The 27,189-nt window shown below is 37.1% G+C and overlaps 2 protein-coding genes across 3 annotated transcripts in view; both read right to left on the bottom strand.

The window, feature by feature from the left end:
* Positions 1 to 17,537, bottom strand: part of LOC123666765 (protein mahjong) — a 44,154-nt gene extending 26,617 nt beyond the window's left edge. Inside the window, exons 1-10 of the mRNA XM_045600818.1 lie at positions 17,404 to 17,537; positions 12,864 to 13,014; positions 11,447 to 11,584; positions 10,197 to 10,321; positions 7,470 to 7,545; positions 4,365 to 4,473; positions 3,320 to 3,415; positions 2,172 to 2,318; positions 491 to 576; positions 96 to 263 (exon numbers count right to left, since the gene is read on the bottom strand). Of these exons, the coding sequence (XP_045456774.1) occupies positions 96 to 263; positions 491 to 576; positions 2,172 to 2,318; positions 3,320 to 3,415; positions 4,365 to 4,473; positions 7,470 to 7,545; positions 10,197 to 10,321; positions 11,447 to 11,584; positions 12,864 to 13,014; positions 17,404 to 17,501 (1,194 nt within the window). The 5' untranslated portion in view covers positions 17,502 to 17,537. The remainder of the gene's footprint in view (positions 1 to 95; positions 264 to 490; positions 577 to 2,171; positions 2,319 to 3,319; positions 3,416 to 4,364; positions 4,474 to 7,469; positions 7,546 to 10,196; positions 10,322 to 11,446; positions 11,585 to 12,863; positions 13,015 to 17,403) is intronic.
* A 7,088-nt stretch (positions 17,538 to 24,625) lies between these two features.
* On the bottom strand, positions 24,626 to 27,141 carry LOC123666768. 2 transcript variants are annotated; one of them, XM_045600823.1, is made up of 3 exons: positions 26,927 to 27,141; positions 25,034 to 25,612; positions 24,626 to 24,973 (listed from the first exon to the last, which is right to left on the bottom strand). In XM_045600823.1, exons 1-3 carry the CDS (start codon positions 27,075 to 27,077, stop codon positions 24,723 to 24,725), a joined length of 981 nt encoding a protein of 326 aa, XP_045456779.1. In that variant the 5' UTR covers positions 27,078 to 27,141; the 3' UTR covers positions 24,626 to 24,722. The 2 variants fall into 2 exon arrangements, with proteins under 2 accessions (XP_045456779.1, XP_045456778.1); XM_045600822.1 differs by having other exon boundaries at positions 24,626 to 25,612; positions 26,927 to 27,138.
* Positions 27,142 to 27,189: the final 48 nt, after the last annotated feature.

A 27,189-nucleotide genomic window follows, 5' to 3' on the forward strand; every position in this document is an offset into this window, starting at 1 on the left:
ACATCTAAAGAAGTTTTACTTCATTCGTGCGGTCTAAAGCACATTCGTTGTTTTTTTTTACCCAAATAAGGAGTAAAAAGAAAAAAAAAAATTACCTGTAACCCTCCCATATTAATGAAATCGATAGAAAACTTCTTATGACAGAGCAGAGCGGCGAGGTACTTGAGCGCCTCGAAGGCTAATCTCGAGTCCCTGGACTCGCGCACGTTCAGGTATCCTAGGATGAGACCTAGGGCGTTCTTCTCAAATACGTGCGACAGGAACTGGAAAAAAGTTTAAAGTATATTTATTAACTAGCTGTACCAACTCAGAAACCTTTGTGGGCTTTGCGGGAGATCATGACGTGATCAAATGCGCGCGTCAGCGTCGGCAACGCGCTTGCAATGCTTGTATTGTTACAGGCGTCTATAAGCTGCGGTAATCGATCACCATCAGGTGAGAGCCGTACGATTGTTCGCTGACGTTGTTGTATAAAAAACGTAGTACTAACCTCTTGGTACTCGCCCATTGGCGTTAAATATCTAAGTATTAACATTTGTTTGGTAGCGTCTGTCGGTGGGTGGATTTGTATGTTGCCTGAAACAAATAATAACAATATCAATAGAACACATATTCTACAGATATATTGTGTAATCTGTATTATTACAATAAATTACAATAGTTCAATTTTCAATGTTACGCTTGTAATATCCCACTGCTGGTCATAAGGATCAGAGCTTAATCCACCACGCTGCTCTAATGCGGGTTTGTGGATGTATTTCTTACTATGAATAACGATAGCTATTAGGTGTACATGATAATAACCGGGACCGCAGGCTTAACGTGCTCTCCGAGGCACGGTGGGGAGACCCACAAGAACTGCACATAGACCCAGACCACGGCAAATATCTGCATGGCCAATACCAAGGAGCTTGAAGGCCAATACAAATGTTTGTTATGTGCGGGGATCGAACCTGCAACCGCCAATTTTCAATGTTGGTTAAATGTAATCAGCTGGTAGGTGGGGGGATAGATAACTATTTTATTATATTAACAAAATATCCAGCAGCTCTTAGTTGGCCATGCCATTTGTAATACATAATATATATTTTTTTTAATATCGTCGTTCGTTTTTTACAATAGTTTAACTTCATACCAGCAGTTCTAAAACTGTCCAGAATTGGTAGGATGGTCTGACACTGACAACTTTAATAATACATATATATTTTTATTTTTTGAAAGGGAGTGGTCGGCAAGCAAGCAGTTGAGCAACTACGAAAAATAAGCAAAAATTAAAATAAAACTACTTTTTAACAGATGACAAAAAAAGAAAAAAACTATTCAAATCTGCTTTTATCAATGCGTTTTAAATTCAAGTGGGAGTGTGAGAAATTTGTCATATATATAACAAAACACATAATTCTCGAGTACCTACATAGAATATCTTTAGTGAATTACATAAAATATTAAATTAAGAACGTAGGTACGTACGTATGTATGCGTGCAAGTGCGTGTTCTTTTGAGTGACGTGCGTGCGTGCGTGCGTGCGTATATGTATTAATTTAGTACCGCATTACACATTTTGTATTTGAGCGATTATATAGATTAAGTAAAGGCGGCTTTGTCGTACGAAGACGGGCAGCAGCGACTTCGGTGCGACAAAGTCAGCCCTGCGGTCACCAACCCGCCTGCCCAGCGTGGTGACTATTTGCAACAGACATAAGTTCACGCCATTTTTGTCGCGAAGTTGTGGAGGCCTATGTCCTTACAGACAACCCATTTCAATTGAGGAAATATTGATAATCTAGCACGACTAGGCAAACTGAACCATAGAAGTGGCACAATAAGTGATGTTAACTTTTTTATCCACCAACCCGCCAAGCAGCCATCTCCTTCATGGAGAAAGAGGGCTACATATCGTTTTCTAATGTTTAGGCGAATTTCCCTCATTATAATGAATGAATTTTTTCGAATTTTATTGAGGTTTATTAAGTTTTTTAAATGCCCGACGTTTCGGATACTTTACAGTAACCATGGTGGGAGGACTAGTCCTCCCGTTACCATAAAAAACTTAATAAACCACGATAATATCCGAAAAAGTTGTTTTATTATAATGAGGCCTTTATGGTGGAAGGTCTACGCCCAGCAGTGGGATGTGACAGGTAGAATGAATCAGTATGTAGCAGACGTACCGATGACGTAGGTCTCCATCTCGGCCCAGCTGGAGTTGGAGGAGGTCTCGTGCGCGAGCGGCGGCGGGCGCGCGGGGGGGGACATCATCCCGGGGGGGGACATCATCCCGGGGGGGGACATCAGCCCGTGGAGGGGCGCCACGCACGCTGCAAACATGTCCATAATTATAATTAACTGTGCCCACGACTACGTCCGCGTCGAAATTAACAAAAAACAATTATGGTTCAGTCCGCAGAACACTGCAATAAAATAAATACATTACTAAAATAAAAATCGCCTAAGTTACCCCTTATTATATCAGCTATCCGCCAGTGGAGTCCCGTCAAAATTGGTCCAGGCGTTTCAGAGATTAGCCGGAATAAACAGACAGACAGATGAACAAAAATTGTAAGAAATGTTATATTGGTATACGTACTGTGTATACATCCACATGCATTTAGTAAAAAGTAGTTATTTTAATATTACAAAGAGACACTACTATTTTGTTTATTTGTATAGATGTATGGATAAGCTAATTCTTCCGGGCGAGCTTTGGATGGAAATTGATAAACAAGATTTCAGTAGATATACTTAAACACAACGAAGGGGTAATAATAAATATAAAACAAAATTCTATATAACCATGTCATTGGCTAGCCTGTTTCTTGACTAGCCCATTGGCGCAGTTTGTAGTAGCCCAGCTTTCTGTTCTGCGGATTGCGGGTTCGATTCCCGCCTGAGTCTAGGCGTAATATTTGTATTTATATATGTATTATTTCTATGTATATTTATATAAAAAAAAAAAAAACAGTTATAACAGTCGGCTGTTACCTCTAACACAATCATTAAGTTGCTTACCATAGGAGCAGACGACCGTGTGTGTATGGTATAAGATATTTATTTATTGCATTATTGTCTATTTACTGATTTGAAATTTAACTGCTTGCCTGTTGGCGCAGTTTGCTGAAAACCCTTTTCCTGCTCCGTGATCGATTCGATTCCCGCCCCATACGCTATAAATTAATAATATTTTATTTTTCAAAAAATAAAATATTATTAATTTATAGCATCAGTTGGCTGTTACCTATAAGTATGTGTGTAGCTAACAAGTGCGTTGAAGACAATATTTAAAAAATAAATAAATAAATATAATGTCAAAAAGAATTACAGCTGTTATTCTTGACTGGAGTCTCAGGATTCTTGACGACTGGCGGAGTCTCATCGACCAACATATCTCCCCCTCCGCCTTCGTCTTTCTCGCGATCTATAACATAACGTAAATCACATCAAAATATATTTTATTGAAAAATTGCCAGACGACATAAATTTTTAGTCTGCTCCTTAAGAAACGTTATGAGTTCCATGGTGTGAGGAATATGAAGCAAAATCATGTGAAACAGTACCGCTTACCAGTGATGCGAGCGGCCGCGAGGGTCATTTTAACCGTGTAAGATTTCTTGGGAGTAAAAATAAATAGATATTCCTATAGAATCTCTTTAGTTAAATAATGCCACGGCTGGCTGGCTGTCATTAAAGTTTCAATTAAGAGAGATGAAACGATGTCAGGAGGGATGTTGTGAAATTTAGTTATTTGTAATTATTAGAAAGACTACTTATAGAATAATAAACTTTAAAATGTCGTTTCTTTAATTTCAGAGCAACGCAAGTTTTTTTTTATTTGTCTTAAGGAGTAAGTCGCGTTTCAGAGCTGACACACACCTTTATTATATCACAGATTGTTAAGCACTGTCCACTGCTGGACACACCGCCTCTACAAGTTCGAGTCAAAAATGGCGTGAACTGAATGTGTTTTGTCCATAGTCACCACGCTGGGCAGGCGGGTTGGTGACCGCAGTACTGGCTTTGTCGCATCGAAGACGCTGCTGCCCGTCTACGGCCTGTGTATTTTCAAAGCCAGCAGTTGGATGGCTATCCCGCCATCAGTCGACTATTTATGTTCCAAGATGGTAGTGGAACTGTGTTATCCCTTGGTCGCCTCTTACGAAAGCCACAGGAAAAGAGGGGGTGGAGGGGATTATTATTAGATATTTATTATTATTTATAAACAAATAAAACATTTACTGCCTTGTAGTTATACTTTTTGCTCCATTATTATGGTTTTGAATTTTGATACGGTCTGTTATACCCTGGACATTAAATTAGATACCTAAGGAACAGATGACTGTGTATGTATTTATAAAAAAATTATATACCTTTTTTATCAGGTGTTGGTCCATTACATTTAATGTCATTACTCCTTTTCTTATCAAAACGTGCAAAGTGTCTCGTCTGGTTTGGCGGTGTTATTAAATTTTGATTTGGCTGAAAATTTAAAAATAATATTAATATCTTTATTATTATTTATACATTAATATGTACAATTATAATTTATTAATTTTACTTCAATATTCTATCAAAAAAAAGTGTAAAGTGTTCTATTTACAGACAATGTTTGTCATTAGACGAAATGTTTAATATATAAGTAATTAAAGCCTGGTTTTTATTTTCAAAAATTGTTCCTGCTAACTAATATAATCAAATAAGGAATGTTGTGATTTTTTTTAACTAGGCTTAGACCTTTTCTTTTTACGTGGGGTAAATCCATCATGGATACCCTCAAGCGCGGGGGCGCTAAAGGGTTATGTCAGACTCCTACTGACTAAAAAACGAAAAAAAACCAACTCCAATTACATCGACGTACTTAGATCGACAAAAAATAGTCAAGTAACTACGCGTTATTAAAGATTACTCAAAAAGTAGTTATCAGATCTCGATAAAATTTAACTGTTACCACATGATCAACATCAGCTTTCGATTAAATTTAAAATTATCAAAATCGGTACATCCAGTAGAAAGTTATGCGGTATAATACAACGTAGGTCGACGAAAAAAGCGTCAAGTAAAAACGCATTATTAGATATAACTTGAAAAGTAGTTGTTAGATCTCAAATAAATTTAAATGGGACCTAATGACACACAACACCTTTCGATTAAAAGAAAATTTGCCGAAATCGCTCCACCCAGTCAAAAGTTCCCCCTTCCCCTCGCCCCGGCGGTAGGCCCGGGCAAAGCTTCCGGGTCCCGGCACAATGAACTAGGCTTAGACCTTTTTTTTTTTTTTTTTTTTTTACGTGGGGAAAATCCATCATGGATACCCTCCAGCGCGGGGGCGCCAGAGGGTTATGTCAGACTCCTACTGACTAAAAACCACCACGTGTTAGCAGTCATCCGCCTGGGTGGGGCGAGAGGGGTCGCGCTAGCATTCGCCACCTCGCCTCAGCGGTAGGCCCGGACAAAGCTTCCGGGCCCCGGAATGATGGTGGGGTGGCCTCGCTCACAACAAGGCCACCCCCAGACGTATGGGGTCGTGTCGTCCGGCCGGCCGAAGTCCCCCGACTATCGGCCGCCGACCCCACTATTACGAGGGGGGGAGGAGGTGGGCAAACCGCCTTCTCCTTGCCCCCGTACGTCTGCGCCGGAGTGGGCCAGCAGAGGCGTCTTCCTCTCTGGCCCGCTCCGCGGTCTCCTTCTGCGTCATTACCTCTTCGCAGAAGGAGACCACCGCCTGCCACGATCTCTCGCTGTCAAGCATGGCCTTTACGACACTCGGCAGCGAGAGATCCCGTCCGATAACCGCTGAAAGCGTGCGCCGCTGCGGTTCCCAAGTGGCGCACGCCTCCAGCGTGTGGAGCGCCGTATCTTCTGGCGCTCCACACTCGTGGCAGGCTGGAGTCGCCTCCCGTCTCGCGATTTGGTGCAGGTACTTACCGAAGCACCCATGTCCGGAAAGCACCTGCACCAGACGGAAGGTCAGCGGCCCGAACCGCCGCCTCACCCACTTCCGGAGGACCGGCTTCACTGCGTCCACCGTCCACTGCCCGGGGACTGGCGAAGCCAAGTCCTCCGTCCACCGCCGCAACAGGGTGTCCTTTTTTTTTTTTTTTTTTTTTTTTACGTGGGGAAAATCCATCATGGATACCCTCCAGCGCGGGGGCGCCAGAGGGTTATGTCAGACTCCTACTGACTAAAAACCACCACGTGTTAGCAGTCATCCGCCTGGGTGGGGCGAGAGGGGTCGCGCTAGCATTCGCCACCTCGCCTCAGCGGTAGACCCGGACAAAGCTTCCGGGCCCCGGCATGATGGTGGGGTGGCCTCGCTCACAACAAGGCCACCCCCAGACGTATGGGGTCGTGTCGTCCGGCCGGCCGAAGTCCCCCGACTATCGGCCGCCGACCCCACTATTACGAGGGGGGAAGGAGGTGGGCAAACCGCCTTCTCCTTGCCCCCGTACGTCTGCGTCGGAGTGGGCCAGCAGAGGCGTCTTCCTGCAACAGGGTGTCCTGCGCCAGCCTCTGCATGCGTGCGAGCTCCTCCCACGTAGGAGACTCCCCCCGGGATCTCCTCGCCGCCACAAAATGATATGTTTCGGCGAGGATCTCCGCCTGCAGTTCCCAGGGGGGATCGCCGGCCAGCACGCACGCCGCCGTCCAGGACACCGTCCGGTAACCGCGTATCGCCCTCGTCGCGATGACCCGCTGCGGTCGTCGCAGCTGGATTTTGTTGGCGCGACCGAGGGCGTCCGCCCAGATGGGTGCCCCGTACATGGCCATACTCCGGATGACCCCGGAGTACAGCCGACGGCAATGGGCACTCGGACCACCCACGTTCGGCAGCAGCCTTCCCAGTGAGGCGGCGGCTTTCACGACTCTTGGGGCTAGCTCTGCAAAATGAGCCCCAAAAGCCCACCTCCCGTCCAGGGTGAGACCCAGGTACCTCATCTGGGTCCCCACCCGGACCGAAACCCCATCAACAGTCACCCGCGTAAACTAGGCTTAGACCTATATCAACGTCTACAACGATTCAGCATCCTACATTTATGTTACAAGTGATGTAAGTGTTACTTACACTAAACACTTACGTTAACAACCGCTTTGGTGTAGTAATGCGAGTAGTCGCCTAAAACACCGAGCGACGGTTTGCGGGTTCGATTCCCGCATACGGACATATTTATTTTTGTACAAATATTTCTTTCCAGTTTGTTCGTCTGTCCTTGTGGTCCTCTTCGCCGTGCCTCGGAGAGCACGTTGAGCTGTCGTTCCCGGTTGTTATCGTGTACGCCTGATAGCGATTGTTCCTCATAGTAGGGAACATATCCGCGAAGGATTAAGCTACAAGCCTTATATATAAAGGCCTATTACCGGCAGTGGGAAGTGTTATGGTTAATTTGTAAAGCAAAAAACCTAAGAATTAAGCCATTTATCAAAGTATTTTTATATTTTCTTTTAGAAATATCTCTTTTATTACAAGCAATACTCACTCTCTCCTCCTGAGTCTTGTTCCTCAGCTCGTGAAGCCTCTTCAGCATTAGGGGTATCAACATCGCGTTCAGATCTCTGAAACATTATCGGAGATTATTTAGTGACACTTGCTTTATGTAGAACATATGAGTGAAACGGTAACTGAGGTTTTAAATCAACTTTTAAAAACTGATCTGATTTTAAATATAAATTTGATCAAGATCTGAATAGTTTATGAGTTACAAGCGTCTATTTGAGGAAAGAAATAAGCCTTTCGTCTTATTAAAGTATGCCTCATCATCATCATCATCATCTTCCTGCCCTTATCCCACTTATGTAGGGTCGACACAACATGTTTTCCTCTTCCATCCCTCTCTATTATTCGTCACTTCAGCGCTTACTCCTTTCTTTCTCATATCCTCACTCACACAATCCATCCATCGCTTTTTTGATCTGCCGATCGCTCTTCGTCCTTCGACATTCATCCTTAACATTCTTTTACCAACATAGCATTCATCCCTCCTCATAACCATACCACGGTAACCTACTGCTCCTAATTTTTTCCGTCACGGGTGCTACTTTCAAACTTCCCTTATATAGTATTAAAGCATGCCTAACCTCCCTTTTTACATAGTTTGAATTTTTTAGTTGTGGATGCCGGTAGAGCAAGCAATTATGTATAAAATTGTATGTTATTTGTGTGGAGTAATAGTAAGGTGTTTTCTCAAAAGGGGTGGCAAACATCTTAACCTTAGCGTAATAATTTATACTAGATATACCTGTGCGAATAATTCGCACTAAATAAGAAAAAAAAAAAATACCGAGCGTCCATCATGTTGACGTTGTTTCAGAATTAAAGCCGTCATATATATAATTTTAATAATTAAATAATTTACAAAATCAAAAGCAATAATAAATATTTTCATTGTGGATGCCGGTAAAGCAAGCAATTATGTATAAAATGATATATAATTTATGTGCAGTAATTGTGAGGTTTTTCTAAAAAAGGGAGGCAAACATCTTAACCTTAGCTTATTAATATGTATTCCCCCTAATAATGCATATTTATATTGACTAATTATAAAGATGTTCTCATTTTCATCTGTTCCTAAGGCAGGCAACTTAATGCTTGTGCTTTAGGTAATAGCCCTCTGAAATTCACATTTTTCTTTGTAACAAATAACAAAAATAAACATTCTATATTTAATAATTTTTTTTTTTTATAGTTTAAGAGCCATTTCACAAAAATCGGTAACAATCCGCGAAATTGTAATATTTTGACGTCGTTAATCTCAGTGTTGGATGCAATAATGTAATTTATATTCTTGAAATATAATAGAGCAACCTTTGTTGTAGTCGATAGTCAGATCAGAATTTTGATTTATATTATGTGTATAAAATTATTAACCTTTTCATCAGCCTCCTCCCTGGGTAAACGGTCGCAATGTATACTTTGAAGTCCTACTTTTCAATAACCTCTACGTTGAAACTATTTTAAAAAAATATCATAATATGTGGAATATAATTTTGTTGTCCACTATCATAGATTTTTATTCCATTTGTATCTCTATTAAACGATAAAAAAAATTTAAAGTTACGAATATTTTCCAAATAAGTACAATTTTAAATGCGATATTTCTCTTAGAAAACTAAGAAATTTTAACGAACTATCTTCATCAAAGTAAACTTACATCATTAAGGAATACAAAAAATAATATTTAAAAGATGTAATTATTTTTAATACATTTTATATTAAATAATAAAAAGATAGTATATATTGCCACGCATCAAGCCCGGTAAATCAGTCGAGCGCTAGCGCTCTTAGAGGTAAGGTCCACGCCAAATTCTGCGCAGCCGTCTCTTTCGCTCACACGCGCCAAGCGCCTGTTGTTATAGCGGATAAAACGCATTTGATACTTTCATAATAAAATATAAATAAAATAAACATATTACGAAAATGACTGTAAAATAATATAATGATAATTTCTGTAAACAAATGTATAATTTAATTTTCTTTTCTCACACTATCAATACAAATAGGCATTTCAATCTGTTTGTCTTGTTATTTGTTAATTAATATGTTTGTCGGTGTCGATGTCATTAAATGCTTTTTTATTCATATCGTAAATATTAGATTCATTCGTAAACTGAAAAAACTAAATCAATTTAAAAAAATTGTTTCATAAAATTGATTTTTTTTATTTTATTTTAAATTTATTGACTGTTGTTATATAACATACTTGAAATTTTTAACAAATTAATTATGTAAAAAACATTTTATACCATAGTTATAATTTTTATTATACATCAGAAAATGATCACGATGGTCTTTTGGTTGTCACACTATACGTACTACCACAAAGATCGCGCGGCTCGTACGACTCGCGCGATGCGACCAAATTTACCTAAACTTGCAGAGCGTAAAATTGTGAAATGGCTCTTAAATGTGGCAAACAACATGATTATAGTTTGCCTGACAGTAAGCAGATACCATAGCTTATGAACGTCTGCAACACCTGGAGCATCGCAAATTCATTGCCAACCCCAAACCCAGACCCTCCCCTGCAGTTTTGGCCACCTTACTCACCACAGGAACACAACATTACCCCAATTAGTACTTCCCCAATTAGGCTACTACGAAATTTTGAGCAAGACATTTCCTTCGATAATTTTTTCTTTAATCCTTAATTTTCCTTAGATTCAGGGCGAGCATCAAACCCAAACAAAATTGTCACACATCTACTAACCTGAAGTTAGTCGCAATTTCTTGTACTTCCATTGCCGCCGCTAGTAGACCTGTGGCATAGCACTGAAGTGGTTCAGTAGAATTCGTCGCCCAGTTCACCAGACGGTGGATTAGGGCTTCGTTATCCTGAAATGTATAAAGTATTATTATTGAGCATTAAAAAAAAATAACTCAAAATTTTGCATGTAAATAAATTAACTTGGGTCTTTCACCAATGACGGGATATTATTTTTTTTGTAATATTAAATTCAAAATGGGGTTTCACACCAATGGCGGATATATTTTGACGACGCGTTGGCGCAGCGGTCATAGCACTGGCTGTTGCGCTGGCGGTCGCGGGTTCGATTCCCGCTTACGACAGACATTTGTATCGGCCATATAGATGTTTGTCGTGGACTGGGCGTTGTGCTTGTGTACTGTGTGTTTCCGGACCCCCGACACAGGAGAAAATCCTACTGGGGGCCGTTGAGTGTGAAGCGTTTATTAATTTATTAATTTTCCTAATTAATATACATATAGCTATAGATACATATATAGTTTTCAAGCTGTGTATCTGGGAACAGTTGATTCTAATGGAATCTATTAGCACAGCAGGAAATATCCTGCTCAAAATGTGAAGCAGCTCGTCCGGGGAAATACCTTGACCTTACATAAGATCACAGACATAGTGCACCAAGGGGGGGATTGGGGGGTACCGTCGGCGACGCGCTTGCGAAGCTTCTGGTGTTACAGCTCGTTAATCGCTTACCGTCATGTGAGCAGTACTCTCGTTTACCAAATTATCAGTATTATCAAAATGACAATCATGGTAAGGTTTAATAGAAACACACTTTTGGAACAGACGACCCCATGTGTATGGTAAATATTTTTATTTAATTTCATCATCATCATCATCATCATCATTACAGCCTATACAGTCCACTGCTGGACACAGGCCTCCACAAGTTCACGCCAAAAATAGCGTGAACTCGTGTGTGTTGCCCATAGTCACCACGCTGGGCAGGCGGGTTGGTGACCGCAGGGCTGTCTTTGTCGCACCGAAGTCGCTGCTGCTCGTCTTCGGCCTGTGTATTTCAAAGCCAGCAGTTGGATGGTTATCCCGCCACCGGTCGGCTTTTTAAGTTCCAAGGTGGTAGTGGAACTGTGTTATCCCTTAGCCGCCTCTTACGACACCCACGGGAAGAGAGGGGGTGGCTATATTCTTTAGTACCGTAGCCACACAGTACAATTTTTATTTTAATATGTACATACCTGAAACACGACGCTCATTTCGAGGCCCGGCATTAGGTCAAGCGTGAGTCGACACGCCGCAACGTTCAGCTTGTGTACGTCCCTCCCTGTTATGTTCTGCCTCGAATAGTAAGTGTCGCGGACGTAATCGTTTACTAACTGAAAACGTATTTATTTTATTTTATTATATATTAAATATAAGTATATGTGCATCATCTTTTAATTTCTGCTCTCATTTTATACAAACCTCAAAGTTCATAACGAGCACCGAATACTGGCTAAATATATAGCCAATATAAATAAAATTAATTAAAAAACCAAACAGCCTAACGACTGCACCAAAATGGATAGTTCATTTTTTAATCGAATTAAAAAAGGAGTAGTTACCTTATTTATACTTTTTTTTTTTAATAAACTTTGAATGAGATCTATTGGACTGTTTTTCATTAAATTTTGCAAAGAAATGTTACTTTGTCCAACTAAAAATATAGCCTACACTTTATTTCGATAATGACCGCGATATTTTTATTGGAAAATTAAAAACTATGGGGGTACGAAGTCAGCTAGTCTAAGTAAAAAGAATAAAAATGAATCGCTTACGACGACCGTAACTTCAGAACGACGGCGCCATATTGGATAATTCTTTTTTTTTCGTATCCTTTATTTTTTTTTTTTAATAATAATAATTTTATTGCCAGGACATAAATTGTAAAAATAATAAAAATAAAGTATCCATCCATGAAAAGGTACGAAGTTATGATCAACAAGTTTATGTATATTTTTCTTTGCAACTATCTCTCCTTTGTAACTTTATAGGGTAAGAGGAAACAGACCTCTAAGGCCAGTTCCCCCCCCCCCCCCGCTGATAACACCTTTTTTTAACATGGGGAAAATCCATCATGGATACCCTATATGCCTACTAGGTTAGACTCCTATTGGCTAAAAACCACCAGGTATAGTCATTCGCCTAGGTGGGGCGAGATGGGGTCGCGCTAGCATTCCACCACCTCGGCTGACAACACCTAGCAGTAACTTATTTGCCAGATACAATACGAGAAAATTTAAAAAATGTACGAAATAAAAAAATATGGCGGTATTAAGTCCACCAGTAGATAAATTATAAAATTAAATCACTTCACAATCAATCACTTCAGCTTATCGCAGTCCACAGCTGGACATAGGCCCCCACAAGTTCGCGCCAGAAATGGCGTGAACTCATGTGTGTTGCCCATAGTCACCACGCTGGGCAGGCGGGTTGGTGACCGCAGGGCTGGCTTTGTCGCACCGAAGTCGCTGCTGTTCGTCTTCAGCCTGTGTATTTTAAAGCCAGCAGTTGGATGGTTATCCCGCCATCGGTCGGCTTTATAAGTTCCAAGGTGGTAGTGGAACTGTGTTATCTATTCTTTATTGCCTTAGCTATAAAATTAAATAATTTTACCTTAGTCATAAAATTGTCTTTTTTGAACATAACTTTAAGCGCGTGCCCCAACGCGCACTCGGGGTCGGTCCGCGAGGGGTGTCTCTCATCGAACGGGTCCGGATCCTTCTTCATAAAGTTCTCAGTTTCAGCTTCGATTATTTCTGCTATCCTGTAATTGATATAAATATTAATCGGCATTTCGTTTAAAATAAAATCTATACAAACAAATAAAATTGGAGTGTCTGTTTGTAATAATTACTAGAACCGCTTTTTAAAAAATGGCGTATGGTTTTATACATGGTACATATACTAAAATACCATTTTTGTCTGTCTATCTGTCTGTTTGTTCCGGCTATTTTTTAAAATGGCTGGACTGATTTTGACGGGATTTTCACTGGCTGATAGCTGTTGTAATAAGGAGTAACTTAGGAGACTTGTGTTTTAGAAATTTATTTATTTTATAGCTCTGCGAACTGAACATTAACTTTTTTGTTGAATTCCACGTGGACGAAGTCCCGAGCACTGCTAGTTTACATTAAAAATAATCTTAATATAAAAATTGTAACCCACAGATGTCTTACTAATTGTCTTTTCTCTCAAATGAGATTGTTCTTCCAAAATTTTGTAATATAATACTTTGTAGAAGGAATAAAAATATTCAAAAAAATGCAAGAAATTTTAAATATTCAGTAATGTTTACAATTATTATAGATCATATAAAAAAACATGATAACACCAGTCGGTTCAGCTCAATTATGTACTTAAAAATGTTGCTACTGGGCTGCAAGCCAAAAAATTCATATAATAACTACAATGTTGAATCAAGATAACAGTAAGACATACAGAATGACTTTGCAAGAATAGTCTATATAAACTAAATCGCAAAATTTGTATATGCGCAATTTTGCTACTGCACCGCTGCTGCTCTTTACCTATTATATATAATAATATACAAAAAAATTGGAAAGTTTTTTCCTTGTGTTTTATTGTTTAGTGCTTTTAATATCATATTGCTTGTTAACTATATGCCAATTCTTTATCAACTGTTTGTACACTTCCCTACCGCTTCTCTTTTTCTACGCTATGTCCTATGGCTAAAGGTTGTCTGGAAGAAATCGCTCTTAGCGATAAGACCTACTTTGTACATCTTTGTATGAATCACTTTTTTTTTTGTAATGTTTTTTTTGTGGTGTACAATAAAGAGTATTTATTTATTTATTAATTATCTTTAGGACAAGGTTGAAATAGAAAAAAAAACAATAAAAGATCAATGTAAGAGAAATAATATGAACGAATGAATAATAATGAATATAAAATTTATTTTGAATAACGCTTGTCATTTTCATTTCATGTAGTTATCTATGACTAGCGCCTTCAATCATGTAAAATTGTACAATAATATTGTGCCAACACCTTAAATTAATATCAATGTTTATTGTTCCAAATCATGCAGTAAATTATTCTACAACACTTAAGTATGTATTGTTATAAATAAAGGTATTTCTGTTTTAAAAATTTTGTGCCTGCCTCACCTGTTATTGAAAAATAATTGTGTTTGCTCGCAAACGAAAAAAAAAACCGACTTCAATTACATCGACAAGTAATACAACGTAGATCGACGAAAAAATAGTCAAGCAACTACGCGTTATCAAAGATTACTCAAAAAGTAGTTATCAGATCTCGATAAAATTTATATGTGACCACATGATAAACATCAGCTTTCGATTAAATTAAAAATTATCAAAATCGGTACACCCAGTAAAAAGTTATTGCGGATTTTCGAGAGTTTCCCTCGATTTCTCTGGGATCCCATCATCAGATCCTGGTTTCCTTATCACGGTACCAAACTAGGGATATCCCCTTTCCAACAAAAAAAGAATTATCAAAATCGGTATATCCAGTAGAAAGTTATGCGGTATAATACAACGTAGGTCGACGAAAAAAGCGTCAAGTAAAAACGCATTATTAGATATAACTCGAAAAGTAGTTGTTAGATCTCAAATAAATTTAAATGGGACCAATTGGCACACACCACCTTTCGATTAAAACAAAATTTGTCGAAATCGGTCTACCTGGTCAAAAGTTCTGATGTAACATACATAAAAAAAAAAAAAAAAAAAAAAAAAAAAAAAAAAAAAAAAAAAAAAAAAAACAGTCGAATTGAGAACCTCCTCCTTTTTTGGAAGTCGGTTAAAAAAAAAAAAATTTGTACCTAAGTTACTGATAGGTTTTATCAACAAGGAGTAAAACAAGCGGTTACAGATTATATCATTAAACTGCAACTTTTGGATTAATCATCATTGATCGATAGGTTTATTATTATAAACAGCTTGATAATAAAAACATTTAACAGTTGGAAATAAAAGATAAGAGTTTGATATTGATAAAAGTTAAAAGTAAAAAACATGATGACGATGCATTGGCGCAACGATCACCGTACTGGTTTGTGACTGTTGCACCGGCGGTCGCGGGTTCGATCCCCGCACATAGCAAACGTTTGTGTTGGCCATACCGATGATTGCTGTGGTCTGGATGGTTGTGCAGTCCTCTGGGTCTTAATGACCCTATCCGCGACCCTCCCCAGAAGCTGTGGCCACCTTACTCACCATAGGAATACGACACTGTTTGAGAACAATGTTATTTAGCTGTGACCCCATACAGATGTTTATTGTGGCCTGAGCGTTTGTGCTTATTTATTGTGTGAGTTTCCAGACCCCTGACACAGGAGATAGTCCTACTGGGGGCTGTTGAGTATGAAGCGTTTATTTATAAAAAAAAAAAATCTTTAATTTAAATGTGCTCAAACTTTTACCATCAACATGTGAAGTCAATACCCAATTCATATGTAAAATCTTGTCGCGAGATTTAAGTACACAGACTGAGTTACTTTGAATATTTTAAAAATTAAAAATCACTCAGAATGACTCATTTAAAATTCTTCTTTATCTTCATTGGTTAATCTCTATATTATAGGAGTGCATGACAACAAATGAAGAACTTGTGGAGGCCTTTGTCCAGCAGTGGACTGCGATAGGCTGAAATGATGATGATGATGATAGGACTGTATTGTACTGTCAAAAACGGACCGTTTCTGGACTTATACACTTTCAGTACTCGTCATTGGCAAAATCATTGGCGTAAAGCTGATGTAGCTATAGTCTTTAAAGAAGAAGAAGAAGATAGGACTGCATTAAATATTACTACTCCGTTACTACTGCGTTGTGTTATATTTATTCCTAACCTAATCTTTTTTTTTTTCTACTTTACGCTGTTAGAATTTTTTAACAAAACATTACTTATACATATATTATTATATATTTATATATGTATTATTTCTATGTATGTTTATAAAAAAAAATAGTTATAACAGTCAGATGTTACCTGTAACACACGCATTAAAGCTATCTATTCATTAGCAACATTTGACACGCAACACATGACGCTCAACATGCATCTCAACATGTCGAGCGACGACGCGGAACTTTCTTAACTAATTTCTAACCCACCAATGCTTTTTCCTCTTTTGTTTATGCAATGATATTATAACAAACGCAGCTGAGACCAACACTAGCTCCTCAGGCGACATGTTGTTGGTGACTGAACGTCCATTAGACAGGTAGCGTTGCTAAGCAAAAGGTCAGCATCGTCGCTCGACATGTTGAGCGTCAAATGTTGCTAATGAATACATAGCTTAAGTTGCTTACCATTGGAACAGACAACCGTGTGTGTATTTTATATGATATTTATTTATTTATTTATTTATAATAAAAACAAAACAAAAAGTTCAAATCTACATCAAATCAAATCCCACAAACCGCCGATGTTGTTGTACGTACATGAAGCGTGCACCACTAGGCTAGTTTTGTTTCGACTAGTTTCTTATGGATTCTGCACGGTAGGATGTTTTCTAGGTGGTTCTTCGAACATGATAATTAATTTAATTTTACTAAAAATAATTTATTTCTAGCATATATCAATAAAGCCCTACTAATATTATAAATGTGAATGTAAGTTTGTTTGCTACACTTTCACACGAAAACTACTTAACCGATCATAATGAAACTTTGTACACATATTCTTGGAGGTATTACAAGTAACATAGGATACTTTTTATGTAAAAAAATTCAATTCGAGCGAAGCCGAAGATTAAAGCTAGTAATTTTATATATGCCACACATTGCTTGTAAAATAGCACATGTTCTGTTTAAAATTTAGTACCTTTTATAGTAAAATAGGGGTCTCTACTAGACATATTTGATATCATACAATTTTAATTTTAATTATGAAATAATATATTGCAGAATAACATATGGAACATTTTTCTGTAAAAAAGCTTCCGAAAAATAACTAGAATTGTCTCGAGACTAGATTAAGTACATGAAAATCTTAACATAGATTTCATTACAATAAACCTTTATTATAGTTTACTTAATATAACTTAAGATTCAAAAGTAATGAAAATTAAAAGAAAAGTTTTTCACTTGTTGCCTTGCCGGTTGTACGAGCATCGCGTTTACAATGTGGACACTGACATTTCACTGATAAGCCAAGAACTCACCTTGTCAAAGTCGGTATAGGATCGTATACGGGAGATGTGTGCTGCTCCTCCCATTGCCTCAGCAGCTCAGTAACCTCCTGAGCTGGTCCCGAATCCATTGCAATAAAATATCACCTCAGCAGAATAACTCTTGAGCACATCTAACCTAACACAATTACAAAAACTGTCACACGCACTTCACTATGCACAAGTAATATGACCGTAAATTATAATTATATTACAATCAAAAAGAAAAAAAATAAATTATCGTACAAATAGTAAATATTTTATTAACTTAATTTAAAGCAAACGTATTGTCTTTGTGCTGAGCACTTTTCGTTTCCACCATCAATTTCATAATGGTGAAACTATGAAAGTGATACCATATAAAACAGTTGTAAATAGGAATTTAATTTATTTAATTTATGAAACATTGCGAAACAATGGGGCTACCAGTATACGTTATTAATTCAACAATTCTTTTAATGAATATCTCAAGCTCAACAGATAAATAATAACTAATCTGTGTGTTCAGGACAAGAAGCTTCAGGACATGGACTGTGGACGTATATGTACGTCCATGGTTCAGGAGTAAGCTCTTTGTTTAGCTCGCCTATTTCAAATTTTGCATAAAATAGTAATTCAATCATAATGAGTGATTTATAATAAAAGTTGTTGTTATTTATTTAATTATGTCCGCAATATAAAAAATTACTTCTAAATATTTTTAAATTTTGTCTATCTAGCATAGTGTGTTCCACTAAACTAACACTTTTAATACTTGCTAACAAAGAGCAACACGGAGGGGAGTAGCTATGTACAGGCGTTCCCCTCTGTCAAGGTATAAGGCCAAATGGCCATATGCGTACAATAAAACTAGTTGCAGCGGCACTGATCACTAGACTAAATCTAGTTGCGCGATTGAATCAACGTCCTTCAAAAAATGCCAAATTGTTCTGTTTTTTGCTTCAAAAAAAGATCTGCCACGTCAAATTTACTAAAACATGGCGTTACCTTTCATACGTAAGTATTTTTTAATCACATTATTACTTGTATACTACTTTTAAACCTTTTTTAAACTTAAAAATTACAAATATTATCGGTCGTGTTGACTCGATTTGTTTACCAACATAGGCCGCTCGCCCTCATACAATATGCGGATCGGTCGAGCGACTGATCGGAGTCTATTTCCGAGAAGTCACTGTCGCCGAGCGATAGTGTTGTTACCGGTTTGTTTGTAGATAGTTATCGATAAAAACGGCAAAGGCAAAAGAGGTGACAGACATTTTTGAGATCTTGATTTATTTATAATATAATATTGCTAGCTTTTTTAATAAACATAGTTATATAATAAAATTGCATTAAATTAAATATAATACGCGTATTACGAGTATTAATACATTTTACTAGAATTACTTAATGTAAACTTCGACCATAATGTTTTATATAAAAATTTGGCAGGTTTTCTGAAAATCCAAATTTAAGGGATACGTGGAAAAAAATTGTAATAACAGACAGACCTGGACGCCCACAAAAAAAGTGTAATTTGTTCAGATCATATTAATACCACTAACTTTCAAGTGTTGGCGAACAATAGAAGGATTAGTCGAGGGCACCAAACCAACACTAACGCCACACTGTTTTTGTCCCGTAAGTTTTTTTTTTTTTGTCTCATGTACAAGGTAATCAAGATATGGTTCACCTTTGTCATAGTAGTGAAACGAAACTTAGATTTGTCAACTTTGAAAATTAACAATGTTAAATCCATCCTTTCAGGGTCATCAACAAATCATTCAATCTAGCAGATGACAGGCTATCATCTTATGATGCCATTAGTGCTACGCTCCTTATTCCTGATTCGTTGACATCACAGTGTACATCATCAACTCCTCAAAATGTGGGTTAATTTTAAATCGTTTATTGTAGACTGGCATTGTTTGGCACAACAACGTTGCACCAAACGTATTGTGACATAATTATAATAGTTAGACATATACTGTCGCGACACTTTTTAACCGACTTCCAAAAAGGGAGGAGGGTCTCAATTCGAGTGTATTTTTTATGTATGTTACTTCAGAACTTTTGACTGGGTGGACCGATTTTGATAATTTTTAATTTAATAGAAAGCTGCTGTTTATCATGTGGTTGCCCTTAAATTTCATCGAGATCTGATAACATCTTTTTCAGTAACCTTTGATAACGCGTATATATTACATATATTGTATTACTTGTCGATGTAATTGAAGTCAGTTTTTTTTTCGTTTGCGAGCAAATACAATTATTGTAGATAATGATGTATTCTACAAAGTCTTACTACATTTTGTATTTCTATTATCATTAGTTTTTGCAGCGCACGCAATGTAAGGAATTTTTTAGGATATTTTTTTATCCCTTGGGTTACATTATTGGAGTTTTAGTAAAGATCCCAAATATTTTTAAAAATATAGTATAACCTATGTCGCTCAAGGATAGTGTAGCTTCTCAACGATGAAATAATTTTTTGAATCAGTCCAATAGTTTCGGAGCCTATTCAATGCTAACAAACAAACAATCAAATCTTTACTCTTTATAATCGTTTATTTTACATGAAGATGTTTGATTTGTAGTATATAATAAATTAAGTCTATTTTTATAATAATATCTTACCTTTGTATCACTTTAAAAACATTATTTCCCTAACCGAGTAGTTGAATTTATCGATAATGCATATCGACAGTTGTTACAACCACGGCTGTTAGCAACTTTTCAGTGTAGTTGCGGCGTGTCATTATACTGTAATGACATAGAATGTATCTATGTGTGTGTGAAAAATGTAAGTGTGATTTTAATTTAGTATGTGTGAGTTTCGTAGTGACAGACGATTATTTTTGTGTGGGAATTAGATAAAGTGTGCATGTGTGTAATTTCCCCCCGCAAAAAATGACAGAAAGTTTTGTATCGGTAACAAACGCAATGGCCACTCCCCTCCGTGTTGCTCTATGACTTGCTAATATACTAAAGAGGTAAAGTTTGTAATTTTGTGTCTAGGTTTGCAGGAACTACTAAACCGATATTAAAAATTTCTTTCACTAGTAAAAAGCCACATTATTTCTGAGCATTGAAAGATACTTTATATTTACACAGAAAATATGTTTTCAGTTAGAAAGAATAAAGCAATTAAAACAGGTCAGCAAAAAAAGCAGTGCTGCTCCGCTTTATCCGCTAACGCTGGCGGTATGGTATGTTATACATTACTACTATAATGAACTATATAGTATACTATAACAATGTTATTCTTTTGCGTAACTAATATAAGGCATAGTATACACAATGTGGCATTGTTCCATTAATCATCAGTAAAATCAGTGTTAAAAATTTATTAAAATTTGTAAAATGTTTTCTGAATTTCAACTTATGTATGTAGCATTAATACTAGTGAACAGGTTACTTGATTACTCCACAATAAAGACCAATGTACGTAAATAAATTTTACTAAAGTCGATGAACTTGAAAATTTCGTAAAAAAAAAATAACTTCTTAGCAACGTATAAAGCACGGATTAGTTAGTAAGCTATAAACTTATCGTAAATAGCAAAAAGTTTTTACGGTCACTATAAAGTATAAAAATTTGTAAATATACGGGATTTCCCACAATTTCGTTTCGGAAACTTGCAATATTTTGTCAACGTAAAATAATATAACCGTCCTCCGGCCCGTTGGACCGACGACCTACGTAAAATTGCCTGTGTAGGCTAGATGAGGATTACGGAAAATTGGGATGTCTGTCGTGATTTTGAAGAGGCCTATGTTCAGCAGTGGACTGCAATAGACTAACTGTCGGTAACTGTTAAATACAAATTTTTTGTAAAAAGTTAAAAGTTTTAAAGTTAACGTTATCAAATAAATGTTCAAGTTTAACATTTATTAGAAGATAAATGTCTTTGAACGTGGACTTATCATGATATTGGTTTATTTTACGCCGCTTTAGTGGTTTTCTAGTGGTTTGAGAGACGGCAAAGACCAGCACGGAGGGGAGTAGCCATAGCGTTTTAGACCGATACAAACCTGTCTGTCATTTTTTGCGGGGGGAGGGGGGGAATCATACACACGCACACTTTATCTAATTCCCACACAAAAATAATCGTCTGTCACTAAGAAACTAACACATACTAAATTAAAACCACACTTACATTTTTCACACACATGCATGGATACACTTTGTGTCCTTTCAATAAAATTACATACCGCAACTACACTGACAAGTTGCTTACAGCTAAATTTAAGCACTTTAATAAATTCGAGATCGATAAATTCAAGTACTCGGTTAGGGAAATGAGGTTTTTAAAGTGATACAAAAGTAAGGTGTTATTATAATGTCATGTCAAAAATAAACTAAATGTTTATATCGAACCTGCAGAAATTAATATAAAATATTATGGTCGAAGGTCACAGTAATTCTAGTAAAATGTGTTAATACTCGTAACTATTGTATTATATTTAATTTAGTGCAATTTTATTACAAAACTATGCATATTAAAATTAAGCTCGCATTATATTATAAATAAACGAATCTCAACTATGTTTGTCTCCTAACTTTTGCCTTTGCTGTTTTTATTGATAATTATTTACAAATAAACCGATAACAACACTAGCTTTCAGCGACAGCAACTTCTCGGAAATAGACTTGGATCAGTCACTCGACCGATCCGCATATTGTATGAGGGCGAGCGGCCTATGTTGGTAAGCAAATCCAAAACAACACGACCGATTGTACATTTACACGAACATTTGTAATTTTTAAGTTTAAAAAAGGTTTAAAAGAAGTATACAGTAATAATGTGATTAAAAAATACTTACATATCAAAGGTAGCGCCATCTTTTAGTAAATTTGACGTGGCAGATCTCTTTTTACAGCAAAAAATAGAACAATTCGGCATATTTTAAAGCACGTTGATTCAATCGTGCAACTAGATTTATATAGTCTAGTGATCAGTGCGGCTGCAACTAGTTTTATTGTATGTGTAGGACTATTTGAACTTATACCTTGACAGAGGGGAACGCCTGTGCATGGCTACTCCCCTCCGTGTTGCTCTATGGAGAGATCGTTAACTTTACTTGTATTGTGACCAAATTGTGACTTTAGTGGTTTTCTGGTTAGTTGAGAAGTAAAAATAAAGCTGGCAGCACTGTGCTAGTTTAAATCAAGTTTAAATGTATTATGATATTATCTATGACACTGCGTGCCATTAGAATTGTACAACATGGGTACGAGCGAAGAGTACAAAATTTTGTACAATAACTTGCCTAATGCCTATACAGAGTTGAAACAACTATAAGGAGGCGAAACCGAAAGTCTGGAAGTAATACAATAAACAAACAAGTACGAAATTAATTGAAGATAACTTAAGTAAGAATGTCAGTTTATAATTTTTAATTTTAAAGTGGACAAAAAGTAATAGCATAAATTTCCAATTTTTAAGTAGGTATTAAGAAACTTATGAGTTTTGTATAAGCTTCTTGGTAGGTACCATAAAATTTGTACCATCATAAATTTTTGTTCAATCGTTTAGAGCTTTTAACCCTTCAAATTTTGAAAACTCAGCGTTTGTAAGAAACCTCTTAATTTATCTTGATTTAATAATCTCTATAAATCTTTAACAATTTGTTTGTTATTTATGGTTTGTCAACTGTACTGTATACGTTGAAACAGTTAGATATTGGCCTTGTGTGTGTGTCTTATAACTAAATGAAATTCTAAGATTTATTTTGTCCATTAATTTTTTTGGCTAAGCTCTAGACTTGAAAACCGAATTATGGGGTTTATGGGTGTGGAGGGTGGAGGGTGTAGGGGAAGCTATACAAGGTAACTCTGCCAAACTTCGAAACCCCATGGTTATGGAGATATCCATGGTTAAAGTTTTAAGATTATAGGAAGAATTATAATACCTTTGATCTCCGTGTCTGACTTCACCTTAGCTCCGGCGCTGTGGGCAGTACAATCCATGCGCCGTTTCGCAACTTTATAAGTTATTTTATGAACAGGAGTACGTAAAAACGATCTCGACTCCAAGATCAACAAACAATACAACTTGCGGTAACCATGCTTAGTTCCGTAGCTTTCAGATGTTATATTCATATTTCACACTTGATATTAACATTTCAAACGTTAAGTTATTGTTTTCACACGGTTTTTTAACAAACGATACAACTAATGTTTAACAACTGAGAAATAGATGTTTTAATAAAAATTGACAGGCTACTTATCGTTTTGCTCCAAAACAATGTAAGCATAAATTCATTGTTTTTGTTTAAATAACTGTAAAGGCCTAAGACCATACAGCCTTGTTTCATGTTATGTTTTTTAACCCTTAACCACTGACCATTATTTACTTTCATTAACACTGACGTACGTCACTCTGACGTATGGTTTTTTGAAATAGCCTTTATTATTAATATATTAATATTTATTAATTTGTTTTTCTATTTATCGTTACTTTAGCTTAAAGGGTACCAAATTAATTAAAAAAAAACACATTATTTATATAAAAATATTTACTTTAACTCAAAATACAAAACTTTGAAAAATCAACGGAAACAAAAAACGCCTTCTTTCTTAACGGCATAAAAACTTAACTTATCAGTCTAAAGGCCTGTTCAGACCTAAGCGGTATTCGCTACCGTCTGCGGCAGAGAAAACCCAGTGGGTATGCGGTAATATTACTGTTCAGATCTAAGCGGTATTCGCTACCGTCTGCGGCAGAGAAAACCCAGTGAATATGCGGTAATATTACTGTTCACACGAAAACGGATTTCGCTATCCTTGTGGGTAGAATAACGCGCGGTAGTCGAGTTTCGCTCAGAGAGGTAAGAAATTTGCGCCAGTTAGTCATTTCTGAGTCGCCAAAGAATATACACGTCAGTCACGTTGTAATTTCTGCAGAGCATCTGATTTTAGTGATGGATAGTGATGAAGAGGAAGTTTTACTTTTATTAGCCTTAATTGACTCACCAGTCAAGAAAAGAATTTGGATCCATGACATCAATAGACAACACCGAATTCATGGGGAATTCCACACTTTATATCCAAGATTAAGATTGGATGAAGATCGGTTTTTTAATGCATTCAGAATGACGACTGAGAACTTTGATGAAATATTAAATATAATAAAGGAAAATATCAGCAAATCATTCACTAAATATCGAGAACCCATATGCCCTGAAGAACGCTTAGCAATAACGTTGAGGTAAGGAAAACAAATTTGAATATTAATTGACGAAAATCTTTATTTTAGATAACTAGGAAGGAACTTTGATTTTTTACAATATTAACACAACTTTTATCTTAACCTAAAACCTTCTTATTAGATTTCTGAGTGTTTCTGTTGATCGTAATCTATTTCGTGTTCGTAATCGAGACCTTCTCCAGTCAGTGAAGGTGCTAGAGGTGATAGAGCATTATCTTGAATACAACGCAGAGCAGACTGCAGTTCAGAATCATTAGTAGACTGGGGACTACGAGAATAACATGATTGTTGAGACATACAACGATCATTTTGGCTTGTGTTAGGCTCACTACGAGAATAACATGATTGTTGAGACATACAACGATCATTTTGGCTTGTGTTAGGCTCACTACGAGAATAACATGATTGTTGAGACATACAACGATCATTTTGGCTTGTGTTAGGCTCAGTGGTGTAGTAAGATCGCAGTGTTGTTTCTCGTTGTAGACTACGTTCTTGCTCTTCTTCCAATTCCGCTTCCATCATAACTTGAGCTATTTTCATTTTTGTTATAATTTTACGTCGCTCAGAAAACCTGTCTATTGTTTTTGCATATCCAAGCATAACATGTTCAATCGACGATAATTTATCTGATTTTGTATTCAAGTACGTAATCACTTTATCAACAGGATGTTCGTTAACAGAAGTCCTTTTCCTGGAACCCGAACGTGAAGTATAACGTTCGGATGATGCTACTGAACTTGACCGTTGTGTTGAATTTTCATTATAAGATTCGGGTTCAGTAATATTTTGGGTATCAGATACGCTTTCTTCTTCTCTTGCCACATTAGTATCAGTTGGAGCAAATCCTATGTGATCTTTTAAAAATTCCATTGAAGATGCCCACTGCCATTTGCTGTAACGACTGTAAGATTTAAACGCACTTTGGCCTGTAGTGGTTTTTGTAGTTTTTAAATATTTACCATAAGTGTCCCGTAGATTTTTCCATTTCATTTTGGCTTCATCGCCTGTAAAAAATATAGTTTATTTATAATCTATTCAATTACTTTTATTCATTAGTTATACTTAGACCAGTTTAAAACCCTGAATTTGTTTAGGTTAGTAAGGTGATAAATACTGAGGAATCTTAAAAACCAAATTTTTAATAAAAATGGCTTAGGGCGTGGACCCATGTCTACGGAGCGGCGCCGTTCGCCGTGCAACGGTATGGCATCGCCACCGGCGGACGGCGCGACGCCGTGCCGCACCACGGTACCGCGAACGGTGCGCCGTCCATTGCCCCTCATTCGATCGAATCAACAGCGAAATATCGACTGAAAGGGGCAATGGATGGCGGGTCCACGCCCTTAGACCTTGAGTAAAAAAGCTTATTAAATATTATTTTTTTTGCAGATTTTTAGCAAGTGGAGATTCATTTCGCTGTATTGCAAACAGTTATAGAGTAGGTTGCTCAACTGTCGCAGAAATTGTTGATGAAGTTTGTGATGTTATTTGGACTACATTACAACCCATATACATGAAGCCTCCTACAGAAGAAATGTGGAACTTAACATCTGAAGAGTTTTATAATATGTGGCAATTCCCCAATTGCCTCGGCAGTATTGATGGAAAACATGTCACTATCGTTTGTCCGCCTAATTCAGGCAGCAATTATTTTTGCTACCTCAAAAAATTTTCTGTCGTCCTTATGGCAATAGTAGGACCACACTATAATTTTTTATGTATCGATGTTGGAGGTTTTGGAAAAAATAGCGACGGTGGAATTTTCGAAAACTCTGTCATGGGAAGGAGGTTTAATAATGGGACTATGAATGTTCCAAGGCCTAAACTATTGCCAAGAACTAATGACGTCACACCTCATGTGTTAATAGGAGATGAGGCATTCCGATTGCAAGCACATGTAATGAAACCATTCAATCAAAGAGTTTCTAGGGTTGATAGAAGAAAGGAAGAATACAATAAGCGCCTATGCCGAGCTAGACGCGTTGTTGAAAATGCATTTGGATTACTGGCTCAAAAATGGCGAATATATTTCAAACCCATGCACCTAAAAGTGTCTTCAGCTAAAAAAGTGATAAAAGCAACATGTGTACTCCATAATTATTTACGCTCTAAAACTTGCAATACCCCGTACTTGCAAAATATGTATTTTACTACTCAACAAAATAATGCAATGAACAATGAATATCAAAATTTTGAAACTTTGCAACTTTCAGGCGATAGGGTACGTACACAATTTGTCAACTTCTTTAATGGCGGTAGTCGTATTTAGTACAGAATTGAAAGATAATATAATAATATAATAAAAGATAAAAACTTACCACTTATGTTACATTTTTCTCCTATCTCATCCCATATTTTATTTTTCATAAATATATTTTTATAATCCGTAAGTGACATATCATACAAAACTGGATTGCACTTCACCATCTCAATAAATGAATCGTTATTCGTTCGTTTCGATGACGCCATGTTGCAAACGCGTCCTTTCGCTAAGGAATATCGTGCGTAACTGTTGTCATGTTAACCCCGCTTGCGGAGTGAGGGGCGATATGCATGCCGCTACTCCCGCGCAGTATGTACC

Source organism: Melitaea cinxia, chromosome 27 (genome assembly GCF_905220565.1).
Source record: "Melitaea cinxia chromosome 27, ilMelCinx1.1, whole genome shotgun sequence".
Lineage (NCBI taxonomy): Eukaryota > Metazoa > Arthropoda > Insecta > Lepidoptera > Nymphalidae > Melitaea > Melitaea cinxia.

Bases quoted from the DNA above. Each gene is read 5' to 3' on its own strand.
- LOC123666768 (XM_045600822.1), bottom strand. From the start codon at position 27,077: ATGGCGTCATCGAAACGAACGAATAACGATTCATTTATTGAGATGGTG. The intron at 25,613-26,926 runs GTAAGTTTTTAT...TATTTTTTACAG, and splicing joins AGAAAAATGTAACATAAGTG to GCGATGAAGCCAAAATGAAA.